Source organism: Saccostrea cucullata, unplaced genomic scaffold (assembly GCF_032062105.1).
Source record: "Saccostrea cucullata isolate Sc308-1 unplaced genomic scaffold, CSIRO_AGI_Scuc_v1 ctg612, whole genome shotgun sequence".
Taxonomy (NCBI): domain Eukaryota; kingdom Metazoa; phylum Mollusca; class Bivalvia; order Ostreida; family Ostreidae; genus Saccostrea; species Saccostrea cuccullata.
In genome coordinates, this window is record NW_026925190.1 from 237,788 (window position 1) to 254,909 (window position 17,122).

General features: G+C 33.6%; 2 protein-coding genes across 2 annotated transcripts; both read right to left on the reverse strand.

The window, feature by feature from the left end:
* Window positions 1–1,541: 1,541 nt before the first annotated feature.
* Window positions 1,542–2,998, reverse strand: LOC134268292 (5-hydroxytryptamine receptor 3A-like). The gene has a single exon (XM_062750526.1). The coding sequence runs from the start codon at window positions 2,787–2,789 to the stop codon at window positions 1,542–1,544; it is 1,248 nt and encodes a 415-aa protein (XP_062606510.1). The 5' UTR covers window positions 2,790–2,998.
* Window positions 2,999–5,432: 2,434 nt separating this feature from the next.
* LOC134268286 (dnaJ homolog subfamily C member 2-like) lies at window positions 5,433–16,707 on the reverse strand. The gene is made up of 18 exons (XM_062750521.1): window positions 16,595–16,707; window positions 15,560–15,747; window positions 15,139–15,214; window positions 13,702–13,800; window positions 13,222–13,366; window positions 13,026–13,106; window positions 12,557–12,622; window positions 12,341–12,432; window positions 11,878–11,999; window positions 11,481–11,549; window positions 11,093–11,173; window positions 10,819–10,907; window positions 10,490–10,559; window positions 9,837–10,006; window positions 7,416–7,513; window positions 7,130–7,246; window positions 6,811–6,989; window positions 5,433–6,116 (listed from the first exon to the last, which is right to left on the reverse strand). The coding sequence occupies exons 1-18, from the start codon at window positions 16,650–16,652 to the stop codon at window positions 6,054–6,056; spliced, it is 1,863 nt and encodes a 620-aa protein (XP_062606505.1). The 5' UTR covers window positions 16,653–16,707; the 3' UTR covers window positions 5,433–6,053.
* Window positions 16,708–17,122: the final 415 nt, after the last annotated feature.

A 17,122-nucleotide genomic window follows, 5' to 3' on the forward strand; every position in this document is an offset into this window, starting at 1 on the left:
CGATGCCATTTATCGATTACACCAAGATGCCTCAATTCAAGTTTTTCACTGTGAAATCCTCATATTCTTATGTTTCGGATTTTGCAAGAAACAGTTTCCCGTCAACAGGTAATTTTTGTAAAGCAATAAGATTTGAAGGGTTTTACTCAAACAACTGTTGAAGCATTTTCTATGAAATTGGAAGATTATTTCTGATGTATTTTTTTTTTAAAAATGCAACACCTTCTCTTTTGTGTGCATTTTTCGAACTAGGAAGGATTTTCCTTCAGCCACTAGTCCTTAAAACAACGACAGATACTCATTCAAACGGCACAGGTCTATGGCTAGATGGACAAGTGGTCAAAAATCACCTTTCTTGAGCTAAATTTTGTGCTAAATGTGTAAAAATGGATATTTTAAACAAAAAGCCCAAGGTTGTGTGTAAAAAAACACATGCTTCTCGTTCATCTTTTGTGTCCATTGGATTGTATATATATTCCGTGTATCAATCATTGTGAAATGAATCTATTACAGCAATGAACGGTGAATTTAGGAAAGAACTGCGAACGATATAGCTGCAGATCTGTAGCTATCCGGAAAAAAATATATATATTGATAGACCGGATATCCGGTCTATCAATATATATATTTTCCGGATAGCTACAGATCTGCAGCTACGAACGATAGTATTGTTCTCCCGCCTACCGCCAAGTCAATTTTCAAAAGTTAACATATTCGATGAATTTTTTATATTTTTTATAGATAATTATATGGATTTTCATAAAACATCACTTATTTGGGAAAACAAAGAGAGATAACTCTTAAATTTTGGTAAAACTTGTGTTTTTCACTATAGAAATCAATGGAAAACGGAAAATATTTTTAGAACATCTTCCCCCCCCCCCCCTCCCCCGTGTCACAAAAATTCCTTTTTACAGGTAATATGGAATGGTATTTCACAAATTCATACCAAAGCTTTTTGTGTGACACGGGGGGGGGGGGGGACACATATGTTTATTGACAAAAAAAAACGATAAAAATGCTTATTTTCCACCAATTGCAAAGCGATATACAACTGAAACATTATATTTTATTGAAATATTTATGTTTTATTTATTTGACTAAAACATAAGAAAAGAGATAAGGAACATTTAATCATATCCAAGACTATTTCAAAATACGGTGATGCTTGAAACTCCGATTTCAATGGAAAATACCCCCTTTTTTCAAGAGCTGGAATTATGGATAATTTACTGTTTAGCGCTGGTATTTGGACAATTTATCAATTATTAAACAAAGATTTTATGGCCAAATTGCTATTCATATTGAATTAATTGGTTCCAAAATGTAGGCGGGAATGGAGAGTTAGCGTGCGTGTTTCTTATAAACAATTAAAACTATAACCACTATTCAGAAAGTGAGAATAGTGGTTATAAATTTCTCATTTGAAATAACCAGAATGATTGTATATTTAATATGTACATTATGTAATTCATTGTAGAAAATGGGGTCACAATTCTTTCACCCGATCCTTTCCTTAATTATTACAAGTAACTTTTAATTCAAACAGTTTCACTCTGTGAATTAAAGGAAATATACAGCTGAAAAATGACGGTAACAGACACGAAAAAGAAAGCATTAATCAGAACGAAAGCTTTGTCCAACGCATGGGAAATACTTTTGTAGTTTATGCAAGAAACTTGTCGCTTTTCTTGAAATTCATCCATGTCAAATTCTTCTTTTATGATATCTATCTCAGTTGATCTACAATTACACATTAACGTTTTATGGACAAACCATACCATTATCCTTGAAAAAGGCGATTTCGGTTTTTCGTTATTTTCGGTAAAATGAATATCAACGACCATGATTACACTGAAGGTTATCAGAGCACTGTAGGTCAAAACAATGAGCATGTAGATAGAAAATAGTGACACGGTTATACTGGATTTAGGAGTGTTGCCAGTCACCAAGGTCAGAAAAACAGCAAAAGACAATAAAACTGTGAGAGCAAAAGATATTCGCTCTCCTGATTCTACCGGTAAACTAAACACGCCAAGGTTTACAATCGCCAAAAATACAATTGGCGCAAAGATGTTCATCAGCAAAAACGAATGTCGCCTTTGCAGTCTAACTGCTATTCTGAACACAGATGTTTCGAGATGTTCATCAATTTCCACAGAAGTGTCAACACTTAAAAGTTTCCACAGTGGGTTTTCTTCGTAAACATCTTTATACACACCATTTGCGACGAAATTCACTTCGTATATCGACGACAAGGGAATGATATCGATGTAACAAGTGTGAATATCAAAAGGGAAGTATCTAGAATTTGGAGAACATAGAGTCGAAGATCTGACACCAAGAATATAAAGAGCAGTTCCATTATAGAAATACATAATATTGCTAGACTCAAGAGTGTCCAACGCAAAAGTATCGAAAGCATTGCTGCTGAATAACCGGGGTCGCCATATGGACGATAGGGGAAGGGGGATAAAGGTTAAATTAGAATAGGATACCAGATCCCAGGTTATGATTTCGTCTGTCCACGTAATATCAAGTCCAAAGGAAGCGGCTAAAATCCCATTCATTTCATCAAAAGAGATGATAGACTTAGGAATTACGTGGATAGAAACTTTAACAGGTTTCTGCTGATTCAAAACAGGCCTGATGTCCTTCCGATAATCTTTTAGAAGCTTGTCGTGAAGAGATGTGAGTAGTTTGTAGGAGGAAGTACTACTCCCGTCCCCAAGAACTGACTGTACTGTTAGTAAAACACCGAGATGAACTAGCGCAAAGAAAACGTTCATTTTCGAAAATATTTTCTTATAGAAGAAATTCAAGGTGTATTATCACTTGTTAATCTTTACTGAAAAGGTCTTAATATGTACTGCAGACACAATTGAATAAACGATGTCGGTCGCAGGAAGCTTTGCATGATTTTATCGTAATTAAATTCCCAATCAACACCTTCATGATGTATTTGATTGATTATTGTAATTGAAATTCTGTCGTGACATCATTTTTGTTTGAATATTGCAATTATCATTAACGGAACAACTCGACCTGGGATCTCTTTATATTCCACTTGTAAACACTAATCTTTGGTTTTGTTTGAATTTGTCGATGTTTAGTTAATACATTGCACCTTGCAGTGAGTACATTTTAGATAATGATGAAGATAACCTACTTCTTCAGATGAGGTCTATGTTCTGAACAAATAAAATTATTTGCATCAACACATACAAATATAATGCGTGCGAGAATCAAATTTGAATGTAATGTTCCTGTTATTGATAATTTTCATTTTCCTTATTCATTTATATAACCAGAAAGTGTTAGTAAGTAACGTTTAAAAAATTATTCCAATATATTTCAATGTAAAACCTTGATCCCCTATTTTAGTTTCTCCCTACCACCAGAGACAATAATCTCACCATAATAACTGTGTTTGCAACAACCTCAGTTACCTTTCAAATAGGTTTCAGGATTTCTTGCCCAATGGTTCTAGATAAAAATTTTTTAAAAGATTTTATAATAGATTTCAATTAGTACTAGTTTGATTTCTCTTATTGTCACGTTTCCTATCAACAGGAGACATGGTTAAACAATTTAAAATCATTACCTTATACAGCTTCCACATAAGTACTGTTTTATTTTTTTCAGGCTCAATGGTTCTTGACGGTAGAAGATTTTTCTTTAATATTTCAATGTTAAAATATAATCCCCTACTGCAGGTGACCCCAATCCTATCCACAGGTATGAGGGGACTAGATTTAAACAATATAGAATCAAGACTACCTAAGCAAGCTATCGCTAATTTTCACTATTTCTGGCCAAGTGGTTTTCATCATCAGAATCTAAGCTCACCTGGGCTGAAAACATGCATATGTTGTTTGTCCATTGCTATTTTTTTTTTAAGTTTGAACGTCTTTTTTAGGAATCACTGGATCTGATATTGTGAGAATGAGGAGCTTTGTCCCCTTCTAAGGAGAAATAATCAAGAAAAAACAAAAATAAGGTACATGTATGATAATTGATAAAAATTGATAATCTTCTCAGGAACTACTGAATCAGAAATGGTAACTTATGTGGGAGCTTCCTGGGGTAAGCATGGCAAGGTAGAGTCTAAATTGTTCAAATAATTGCTACCGGGGATAAGTTTACGCCACGATAGGGAATTGAAGTTTTACATTGAAATATACAGGAAATATCTTTAAAAATCTTCAGGAGAAACAATGGACTAGAAATGGGAAACATATGGAAACTTTCTGAGAAACCCACACAAAATAAATTCAGTTCAAATCATGGCCACCAAGGGTACGGTTGGGGACAAAAAAGGAACCAAAGTTACATGTAAAGGAGAAATCTTTTTTCTTTAATTCTCGAGATTCACAAGCCCATACATGTGAAACATGTGGAAGACTTTTGAGGAAGTGTCAATTTTAAATAGTTCAAATTATGCCCAGCAGGAATAGTGTGGGACCACAATATGGAATTTAAGTTTAACATTGAAAGATACGAGAAAAATCTGTACATAACCCTCTATTCCAAGACCAAGTTACAAAATAAGTCCAAAAAGGGGTTCCAACGGAAGAAACCATGAATATCCTAGCTAGAAACATTGAAAGATACAAGAAAAATCTGTACATAACCCTCTATTCCAAGACCAAGTTACAAAATAAGTCCAATAAGGGGTTCCAACGGAAGAAACCATGAATATCTTAGCTAGAAAAAATAAAACTTGTGCAAAAAATTCAAAAGGTATTTTACATGCGCGGATCTAGAAAGTGGGTTTGTGGAGATCTGGACTACAAAAGCGACCACCTCCTCCCCCGGATCTGCAGAGTTATTAAATGTACTAGTATATACTAAACCAACAAAGTTATCTTGGGCCGCCATCAGAACGTGGAGCCATGTTAAATTGGAAAGACAAGTCAAAGATACCGGTATGAAGCAAATGACTACCTGATTTTCTCCTTTCAAAATAGGGATTGCTTCATTTTAACATCTAAGCATTCCATCTGAACTAATAGATAGATGTATGGGCGATCAAAAAAGCTCTTTTGATCCTTCAGCTAAGGGGAGCTTAAAGCATTTATATTTCAAAAGGCATATGCAATTTATCATAAGAGATTTTACAAAATCATTCTGCAATGCCATCATAATCAGAACTATAATCTGATTTACAATTTAATTTTGAGTAAACATGGTATTTAAGAAATACAAAATCATTGTAACAGACAATTAAGGTACATGCTGGAGACAGTTATTGTAATACCTTTGACGCCTGACTTAAAAATACCCAGAGTGGTTTCAAACAGTCTCTGTTATATTAATATTTAAGTCCCTAAAACACCAGAGCATCAAAATACATCATTATTTAAAATTGCAATTTAAAAGAGAATCGGTTTATAAACTCCTTTCAGATATACATATTTCATTTTCCCTTCTTATCATCTACAGACTTTGTGACCAATTAACATCACTTCATTAAAGTAACTGATTGACCATTCAGTTACTGGTTGACATCCCTGTTTTATTTTACCCAAGGGTTCATCTTATTACAGATAAGGCTCAATCTCAATCCATCAGGACTATTGACTCTGATAACTGGTCATCAATGTATCAGCTTCACCAAGATAATCATTAGTCAACTGTGTATTTTTACAAAATGAATACATCATAACTTGGAAAATGTTTAATACGCAACTGTAAATGATGTTGTAAACAATTTGTATCACAGATTGCCAATAGGATAACATTAGGTATCAACAAGTACAATGTTTTCAAGTTTTCATATCCACAAATGAAAAATCTAAAACGTAACTTTGCCCCGTGTCAGGGTTTCAAAAGTCATAGCAGCAACAAATGTTCATCACTGGGACCCCCTCAGCTCTGTGCGCTTCTAGGATCAATGGATGTAGAGGCATGCATGAGAATGAGATTCTTCACACTGACACATGTACAACAACCCCCATTTTTATCAATCTGTAGTTGTTCACTGATATTAATACTGAATCAGGTAATCCTGATTACGATTATCCAATCAAATTATATCTTCAGAAAACTGTTTATTTTTTCTTTGCAGTTGCATCTTGAGCTGCCTTCTTGGCTTTCACCATTTCCACCAGTTCCTATTCAAGATAACAATACGCAATTCTTTACAAAACATACCTGTAAAAAGAGCCTGACTCTACCCTTTATTCTATTCGCATTTCAATGTATTATTGGGAAAAAGTTTTCTAGAAAAGGGAAATTTCACTTCTCCTTCTTTACACAAAGTTATAATATCGCACATTTTCCTTTCATGTTAAAATAAATTTGATTTCATCCAAACCAGACTGTGAAACAAACTTTTATTTGTGACAACTTTATTTTGCGATTTACCTGAGGAAAATTAATTCGCAACCATTACTTTTAGCGATCAAGATTTTTTTGGATATATTGTTTTAAAATTGACATAGAGAGTTAAAGGACCACTTTGCAGCGAAAAATATTCGTGATGACAAGGCTCTCATGAACTTAGTGAAAAAATCTCGCACACAAATAAAAGTTGGTTTTCAGTATACTGAGAGTGAGTTCAAGACATGATACCCTTTTTATATTATTGAATTATACAGTATCTATTTATTTTGTAACGTTTCATACAGTCCTTTTTGCTGCGACTTGAGATACACTCCCGTTATATTTTTTAATTATACAGTATCTATTATGCCCTCTATTTACCCTGTAACATTTCTTACAGTCCTTTTTACTATGGCTTGAGATACATGCCCCTGTTAAATGTATCACTTAATTATACAGTTATCTATTGCGCCCTCTATTTACCTTGTAGCGTTTCATACAGTCCTTTTTGCTGCGGCTGGAGATACACTCGCTGATCCTGTCCCACCTGTCGGGGGTACTGGCGGGGTACGTCTTCAGGGCCTGCTCCAGGTGCTTCTGTTCCTCGGGGGACCAGGGGGCGGGGTTCGTTCCGGCCTCTCTCACCTGCTGCTCACCTATACCTGTATTAAGTTTTGTATATAAAACTTCTATATTTTGAAAGTTCTATTAAGTTTTTAATATAAAATCTGAATTTAAAAAGTTTTCATAAAAAAAAAAAAAAAAAATCAATCGAAAAGAGTAAAAAATTGAGAACACTTACTCTCAAATCTTTCACTAACCACACCCTCCTTGGGTTTGGCTTGTACATTTGCAGTCTTCACATTTTTCTCAAAATTCTCAAAGGCTTTCTTATCAGCATTTTGTTTAAGGAAAGTATCTTAAATCACATAAATTAAAACTGTACTGGTAGTATAAAGCCAATTTTCCTGTACAGACACAGTATTATAAAGAAGCAAATTTAATCATTTTTATTTATAAAACTATGTATTGTAATAGGTATGGTTTCAGTGAATATTTAATATTCCAACACTGATTTGTTCTGTTACCATTTTTCTGCAGTTCCTTGGCTTTGTGAAGAACGTCTTTTGCATTTTTGTTACTGTCTGGGACATGCTGTTTAATGAACTTGGAAATCACTTCCCATCTGTAAAAAAAAACAGAAGTCTCTGTCGAGACTGTAGCTCTACTGGTTTATACTTAAAACAAAGGAAGAGAAAAGTAGCAGTTGGGACTTGAAACTTTAAAACAGCAATAAATAGAAAAATGATCCTTGTCGCTCATCAAAATAAAAACCGATGCACAGAATTATGTATCTTAGTGTAGTCTACTTGTGTGCCAAGTTTTACTGAAATTGGACCAATACTGTAGGAGGAGTAGCATTTAGAAAGAACTTCATAAAAATTTCTATTTTTAGTAACCATGGCAACACCATTCATCGAAATCGAAAACTGATGCACAGAATTATGTATCTTAGTGTAGTCTACTTGTGTGCCAAGTTATATTGAAATTGGACCAAAATTTTAGGAGGAGTAGCATTTTGAAAGAATTTCACAGAAATTTCTATTTTTAGTAACCAGGGCAACACCATTCAACAAAATCAAAAACTGATGTACAGAAATATGTATCTTAGTGTAGTCTACTTGTGTGCAAAGTTATACTGAAATCAGACCAAAACTGTAGAAGGAGTAGCATTTTGAAAGAATTTCACAGAAATTTCTATTTTTAGTAACATGACAACACCGTTCATCGAAATCAAAAACCAATGCACAGAATTATGTATCTTAGTGTAGTCTACTTGAGTGATAAGTTATATTGAAATTGGACCAAAACTGTAGGAGGAGTAGCATTTTGAAAGACTTTCACAGAAATTTCTATTTTTAGTAACCATGGCAACACCGTTCATCGAAATCAAAAACCGATGCACAGAATTATGTATCTTAGAGTAGTCTACTTGTGTGATAAGTTATATTGAAATCGGACCAAATCTGTAGGAGAAGTAGCATTTTGAAAGAACTTCATAGAAATTTCTATTTTTAGTAACCATGGCAACACCGTTTATCAAAATCTAAAACCGATGCACAGAATTATGTACCTTAGTGTAGTCTACTTTTGTGCCAAGTTATATTGAAATCAGACCAAAACTGTAGGAGGAGTAGCATTTTGAAAGATTGTTTACAGACAGACAGACAGACAGACAGCTAGACAGACAGACATACAGACGGACGGACGACGGACGCATTACTATTGCATAAGCTCCTCTGGTCTCTGACCAGTAGAGCTAAAAAAACAATAAGATACAGAGTGAGCTTTTAAATATGATACTTAAAAAAATCATTTTGATTTGTAGATGAAGGTGTTGGGGTGTAAATGTTAGTAGGCAAGAAAAAATTTTTGGTTTATATTCAGGGATGTAATTTGTGTATAGTTTGTACATACACAAAAGATTTGATGAATCCATCCTTTTGACTAACTTTTCTTGTGGGGATGTTAATTTGTGTGTAAGAGACCCATGGGGTAAGAAAATAAAAATATGAAATTTTTTATAAAATTCTATAAAATTTTTTGAAATTAAAATTTGAAATTTTAGCTAGGTAAGATTTTTTGCCTAAAAAATGCACATTTTAACTAAATTTGTGATGTAATATACAAGGTTTTAAAAATTTACGAATATAAAAGAAAAAGAATTTATGTGGAAAGATTGTCTACTTTGTTTCAACAATTAAAGTACACTGAGTAGGTTTATACATGTAGTAATAAAGATGCCAAAGAAACCATGTGAAAAATAGACACAAGACTGCTTTTGTTAATTTTGAGCTGATTATGACTATCATTTCCTTAGCAGGCTAGATGAGACTATTATCACTGATTATTGCTATAAAGAGGTAGATTCACATACTCCATGAAATGGCCCCGTCAATATACTAATTAACCGACCAAGTTCTTATGTCCTATTTCGATGATCAACATAAAGTAGAGACTTAGTGCTTTCATATCCTATAAAAAATTTTCCTCTGAGAGTCCAAGTTTGGAAACTCAAGCATTGTGAAACTGCAATGTTCTTGATTTTTGAAGAAAATGGGTGAAATTGAGCATCTTTAACTTTTAATAAAAATATGAGCCCACCCTGTGATCCAAAAATTCTTTCATGGATTAGAATCTTCTAAAACAGTTCTTTCATTTTATAACTCAATATTTTAGATCAGAGGTTGGGGGCTATGCAAAATATTAAAAAACAGCTTAAATTTTTGGTCATTTTTAACGAAATTTTCAAGATTTGAGGAAAATGACAAAATTCATGACGTCATAAGACATAGACAAGAGAAAAAAATTACGTCATTTTTATTTGATAAGAAGTCACCAAGGGTCTAAGTGAAATATAACATATTTTCAACTAAAACTGAGTAGTTCTTATTTTTCAGAAATTCACAGGGCCAAAAATGGACCAATGTGAACTTTATTTTTTGTACCTCTCCTTTGTCCCCGCGGGAAACAGATTGACTCCTTTAATCATGCACTGGATCTCTGATTCCAGCCACGTCTTTTTAGACCCCTGTGAGTTATCTCCCCCTGACTGTTTCTGTGCGGCCTCCAGGTGCTTCTGTTTTTCTTCCTCTATCTGTTTATTTAACTCTTCAACCTACACACATACATAAAAACATTGGCACAACAGTTTCACTGTTGGACTTAAATATGTATCAGACAGCTTTTATTTTTCAAAACTTCAAAAAAGTTTGCAATTTTCTACAAACTGCTCTTTTAATAGACACCATCTTCCGTGGGTCACAGAATATTGTGTAATCACTAATTTTCAAAGGGGTCTAATTTTCATAGTTTTCAAGGTCATATGAACAGACCTTTATGTCCACCACAAAATGCATTTTTTCATTTATATTTCTACTGAACAATTCTTCAACCACGAAATCAAATCCCAAAGAACGGATTTATTTTCCTCAAACCACGAAAATTTGACCCTTGAAAATATGTGATTTTACAGTAATCAAATTTAAAACAAAGTTTTTAACTGTGACTATGAGGAATCAGAAAAAAAGGACTCAATTTTGAATTTCATTTTTTTTAATGACTGCTATGGTCAAAGTAAACACAGTTTAATTTTACTGACTGCTGTGGTAAATGCCTCCTTTGCTTTTTGTCCCCCATCTGCAGCCATGGCTTCATTTAACGACTGCAACCTGAAAGACGACAGATACCAATGACAATCTACTGTAAACCTGGTTAATGGTCTCCTTAATCTGGCATAACAACATGAAACATACATACTGCAAAAGGGCCAGCAGGGTCCATCACAACAAACACCATGTAAACCTAACTTGTTATATTCATTGTGTTCATAACACATTTAAAAACTTTGAGGATTGAAAATCATTTTACTATAATCATGAATTCATTATAGGCAGATTCACTATGACAGTGTTATGTGTATAATATTACTTTAAGAGAGACAGTTGGTCGGCCAGCCTTTCTACATCTGCCATGTTGGTCACCCTCTCATCTTCTTTGTCAGTGAAATAATTCATATCCTGTCAAACAAAAAATCAGCAGAATTTTCACCAAGATACTTGCATTTTATTTTAGTATATTCAAAATTACAGCATTTGAATATTACCTGGAATTCACTCCTAATATTAATTAATAATTAAAGACTGAAGAAAAACTACCTACTATATAAGTACATGTATATGGAGATTTACTTATAGACACAAACCTTTGCTGCTGTTCTCAGTGTTTTGCGCTCCTTTTTAATTAACTTTTTCTGTGCTTCTTTTTCTTTTTTGGCAATTGCAGCCTATTGAAAGAAAATGAAACTAATACTACACGAGGATCAAGATACAATTAAAATACTTTTTTGACATGTTTTATTATATATTTACATTATGCTTTTATGGCAATTTTTATGTGGCCTGTAAATAGGTGGCCATTTCCATCAACTATAGCTAGAACTACCATCAGTGCCAAGTCCGTCAACTAGCTCTGAATATTAATTTTTTTCCGAGTACAAAAAATTTACATAAAGTAATTTATAACCTAAAGTTTAAACATCCATTAAACACATGTTTAGTGTGGCTGAGGGTGGTAGTTTTTTAGACACTCACCTGAGCTTTTGCTTCTTCTTCCTCTTTTTCTTTTTTCTTTCTTTCCTCTTCTAAAGCTTCTTGTTTTATCTGATAAGATTTCAGAGTGTTGCAGTGAAAATAATTGAGTTTAATTTAAATAAAACACTTACTGAAAGTAAATTCTTGCCCTCTTCAAAACTGCACACACAAGACTTTATAAGCCTCTCCCTCCTAGTAATTCAGTCTCTAATGCAACCTTCCTGTTACTGCCTCACTAACCCCCCCCCCCTCCCCACTCCCACCCCTTGCAGGTTCTTGCCCTATTCATAACTACACACACTGATATTGTAATCCTCCCTCTCCAAGTCTATCAATGTTCAATGCACCCTTCCTATTACTGCCTCACTACCCCCCCCCCCTTCTGCTAGCCTCTCACCCTCTCCTCCTCCAGGGCCTTCTGTCTGGCCGCTTCCTTTTTGGCACGTTTCTGAGCTTCCTTTTTCTCCTTCTCCTCTTCCCGATATCGTATCACACGGGGATCACAGGCATATGCATTATCTGTTAACACATGTAAATCATACCAGGTTTATTAAAATTTCCTGAATAAAATCTTTAAAACAATGTGATTTCTTTGCCTTTTGGGTTGAATAATAAACACTGGTTTTAATCACAGTAATTTCAGGTTATTAACAGGCATTTAAAAAAAACTTCACACAGGTTTGAAATCTTAAACAAAAAAAGAAATTTCTAAAGTCTGCTTTACACGTAACATCTCTTATGTACTAACTCACTAACTCTCTTACATGTACATACAGTGTACAGTACATACTACTGATCCATTGTTTGATACAATTGACCCAATAAAGGTAAGATAGGACTGAACCACTAACTATACTGACCTACTAACTGTCTGATCCGAGCCATTTCCTCCTTTTTTAGCCTCTGTCTTGCTGCTTTGTTTTGTTTTTCTATCCACCTTCTCTCTTCACGACTAAAAACAATAAAGTGTTACCCATGGTGTATTAGTTTATATGCTGTAAATTCATTTCATTTGATGATTTTTTCTTAAAATAAGACACATTTTTAATTAATAGAATTAATATAACTAGACTTACTTCTCTCCCTTTTCCTTCTCCTCTTCATCTAAATAAGAATACTCTCTCCAGGAATCGAAGTCATACCTGTTACCGAGCAGAAATAAAACATTATATCAAAACATTTGAAAGGTTACGTAGAATGAAGAAACAATCACACTGAATTTCTCCATATGTTTGAACAAACCTGCACGATGACATTTTGCCTGTTCCTTTTTATAGGAATATATTTATATTACATATGTGTCTTGAATATAAAGTGTATGGAAATTTATGGCAATCAAAACACCATAACATGGATATGGGGTCAAATAGGTTAAAGATGAATTATTTGCACACACTGTTGCAGTTATGAGACTATATCTTTCAAAAAATAATATTGCTTAAATATCACAAAATCACAATAGAAATCTAAATTAACTGTAAACAGTGTTCCTAATTGGCATCTTCTATAGATGTGGAACAAGATACTGTAAATAGTGCCCCTTACCAAAATGAGTAGAATTTATTGACATCTTCAATAGAAGTGGAGTCTGTTCCTAGACCTGGAACTATCCTTCTGTTGCTCCATCTGAAATTTAAAAAAAAGGTACAAATAAATGAATTGTGGCCTCATAATTAGTCAATAACTGTTCAAGATATGGCTTTATATTTTGCATATAAGTGAGAGCACATTAAAAACATACCTTGAATTTCTTTCAAAAACTGGACCAAAAACTTTAAAGAAATTTTTCTTTGATTCGTCATCAGCGGGCGGCACGTCGTCATCAAACTGGGGATCAACACTGTCATAAGATCGACGCTTTGTTTTGTTTCCCAAAATTTCATAAGCTTTAAAAATATAGACAACAGCTGGAGTCATTATTTTAATCAAAGAATATCCTGCAAACTCTAATGTTTTAAGTACATGAAATTGAGAAGCCAGATAAACATGAAAATCTTAATTAATTCCAAAGTTTTTTTTAAGTACTACATGTAATAAATGAAAATTTCTCTCTCTCTCTTTTTTTTCTTTGAAAAATAAGAAACATTTGAATAACTTGTGAACATATTAAACTGCAATATTTAGAATCCATAAAACAGAAAAAAAAAATCACAAATACAAAGGATTTTTATTATTAATTAATTCAAAGAAGCAACTTTTTCTTTCCATATGATTTCAATACCTCGTGTAATACATGTGAAATAATCATCCTCTCCGTCTCCGACCTTTAACCCCCTGGCTTTCCTTTTGTCTGGATGGTGTTTTAATACCATACTCTTATCTGTAAAGCACAGCAAGAAAATTTATGTAAGTATTCCTATTCTTTCCTAAACCTTAAATATACATGTAATTTCTGCTACCACAGTTGGTGAATGATTGAGATATTCCAAATAAAAGTGAAAAATTCGGGTAAATAAGGATATACATTCTGATCATGGACTAAAAAGTAGAGTTGGGTATTGCGAAGGAAATCCATATTGCGATATATTGCAATATTTTACTTTGATTATTGCAATATATTGCAATACATTGTAGATTAATTATCAATAATAAATTTGAGTAGAATGTTTGAAATGCTGTCAAGTTCAAAGACTATTTGATTTTATCTTTAAGTTTAAAAGGGGGAGGAGGGATAAGACATTGATTGCACACCAAATTTACACTTTACTTTTAATCAAATTCCAGGTAAAATAGTAAAACAAGATGAACTCGCTTGGAGAATTTTCACATTGGAATAAAATTTTTTACAGATTATATAATCTTTTTTCATTGAATTCTTTTTTTTTTTTTGGGGGGGGGGGTTGTTAATGAAGTAGCATAAAATGTTATTAAAGATTAAAACAATATACATATTAGGCCTATATGAAAATAATTTTATTGTGGTTACAAAATAAAATTTAAAAAACCAGAAAGAAATTGTGACCTGTTTTCGTGCGTTTTGGTAATTTAGTCTGACCCGACCTAATTTCACATCAAGACCGTAGACGTACAATCAGAAAATGGCCTGTTTTAATATGTACATGCTCCTGCTATAGCATAAGGTGTTTAAAATGGCATGAAAGTTATTAAAAATAATTAAAACAACACTGCTACAAGTGAAAACATGGATGACCATTTACTTGTAATATGTACATGTATACTGAACTTGACATTTCACCGCGATGTCGATCGTGTAGATTCAATGCGAGATTTTGAGAACCGCAATGCATATGGTATACACCCTGTAAAAATGTTTTATATATTTTCTTTTTTATAAATTTTATTTTAAAGTCTTATTAATTGGTAATTTTATTTCAAAGTAAGATATTCAAAACTGCAACCGTGAATTAAAAGCTTCCACCCCCCTCTCTCTCTCCTCTCTCTTTCTCTCTCCCGAACGAAACTGACGAAGAATTCTTTCAACGAGAAAGAAAAAGACTTAGAAGTTTCCAGTTTTATTTTAACAGTTTCAACAATAAAGGAGGTTTTTATATATTTTTATGAATATCGTGAAATACCGGTATCTAATTTTCATATCGCGATATATTATCGTAGTGGATAATACCGCAATATACCGATATACCGGTAATATTGCACACCCCTACTAAAAAGCATTCTGACAGGAACACATTTTACTTACAAGCTTTTTTGATCTGGTTTTCTGTGGCCTTATGTCTAATTTTGCTTAACCCTAGGACAGCATAATGGTCTTGTTGCTATAAAAAAGAAATACAGTGAATCTTCATATTACTTATTGCAATATTTTAAGAAATTTTTTCTTTTGTCTTATATTAACATTTCTTTAAAGCTAAAGTAACATGGCAAGACTGGAGTTGATTCTAAGAAATTTTTATAATCCATATATGGAAATGAGTGGTCAATTTACTCTTGAAAATTCCAGCCACATATGGCGCAAATAATCAGCTATTCCTGAAGCACAGTGTCTTGTCATGATTTGCCTTGTTTTTTTTTTTTTACCACCCCTACGCTATAATATATTTTACAAGACAAATAAGTTATGACAAGTCCCTGTGACTGAACTGATCTAACTTTATCCCCACCTTCCACTCCTTGGGGTCGAGTCCCTGTAATAAAGCTGAGTTATCCTCCTCTTCTATCTCCTCATGGTCACTCTCTTCGCTGCTGGAGCTCTGCAGTGAGTGGTACGACAGCGAATGCTTGTGACGTCTACGTAAACATAACGCCTCAAACCACCGTCCAGCTGGCTCGAACGAGACTTTTACTGGTGCTGTTAAAATAACAGTTTTCATAAAGGTATCTATTTATAATAATAAGTCATTTTTCATGGTCTACAAAATCTTTAGGACAGTCTAACTCTAACAGGTCCAGTCCAAAGACTATTTCTACATACGTAGCTATTAATAGCTACCTAGGTATCTAAACTACCCAAAGTAGCTACTTTTACCTACTTTTTATATTTTCTGCATTTTGCGGCCAAAAGACCAAACAGCGCAATATGGTGAATACCATATTTTTTGATACAGTTACACTAAATGATGAATACTACAAAATTTTGGCCAAAAAATGATTACTTCCTGAATCGGCAATTTTACATTAGTTTCAATGCATAATTGATAATATACGAAATAATCATTTTTTGGCCAAATTTTTGTCATATATATCCATCATCAGTATGACTGTATCAAGAAAGTTTGTGCTGAACATGTTGCGCCGTTCCTGCACTTGGCCACACAAAATGCACGTAAAGCAGAAAGTAGGTAGAAATAGCTACTTTGGGTAGCTTTAGATACCTAGGTAGCTATTAACAGCTACGTAGGTAGAAATAGTCTATGGACTGGACCTGTCTAAACTTCAATGGTTTACACAGGTCTGTGACAATGATTGCATTAGATAAAGATTTTGATCTTGTTCATTGACAGCAAAAAGAAAAATGTTGAATGTGTGTTATTTAATTTTGTTCTTAAAATTATTACTAGAATTAATGACACAGAGTAAGCTTTCTGACTCCATTAGTAATGGCATTACTCGAAGACTTTAAAACACGGTTCGAAATTCCTCGAATTTCAATCACCATCTTAAAATGTTTCAATGGGATTCAAACATATAAAAATTACCTGAAAAAGGTGCTAAAACTGATGTTACAGCATCATCCGATGCAGGTAATAGAAACATGGTCCTCCTTAATATTGAAAAAACACGTGCCGACAAAAATATGCAGTGTAAAACATGTGAGCCAAAACAATTTTACCGGAAGATGTTTCTCCTCGGGATCGGGATTTGAATTTGCAAATTAGCTTCAAGGCGCGGATCTAAAAGTATGGGATATGTCAGATCCTGTCCATTTTTCGATGATATTGACAAATAAATATGCATAAGTTTTTGCTTCTAAAATAATTTTTTTTAATAGGAAAGAATACTTCTCTCATACTTACGTTCTTGAACACACATACTCAGAAAATCAAGCATTTAGAGGGTGGATCTGTGAGCCTCAGACGGAATGGCAAGGAATTTTTTATGCAGCTAACTAACAAGTCCGATACTTTCGAAATTTCCATTTAAATAATCCGAACCTAAATTTAAAAAGGGACGATTCAAGTCAAGTAGAAATTCCGTCAAAACAAAATGGGGGAGTGGGGTTAATT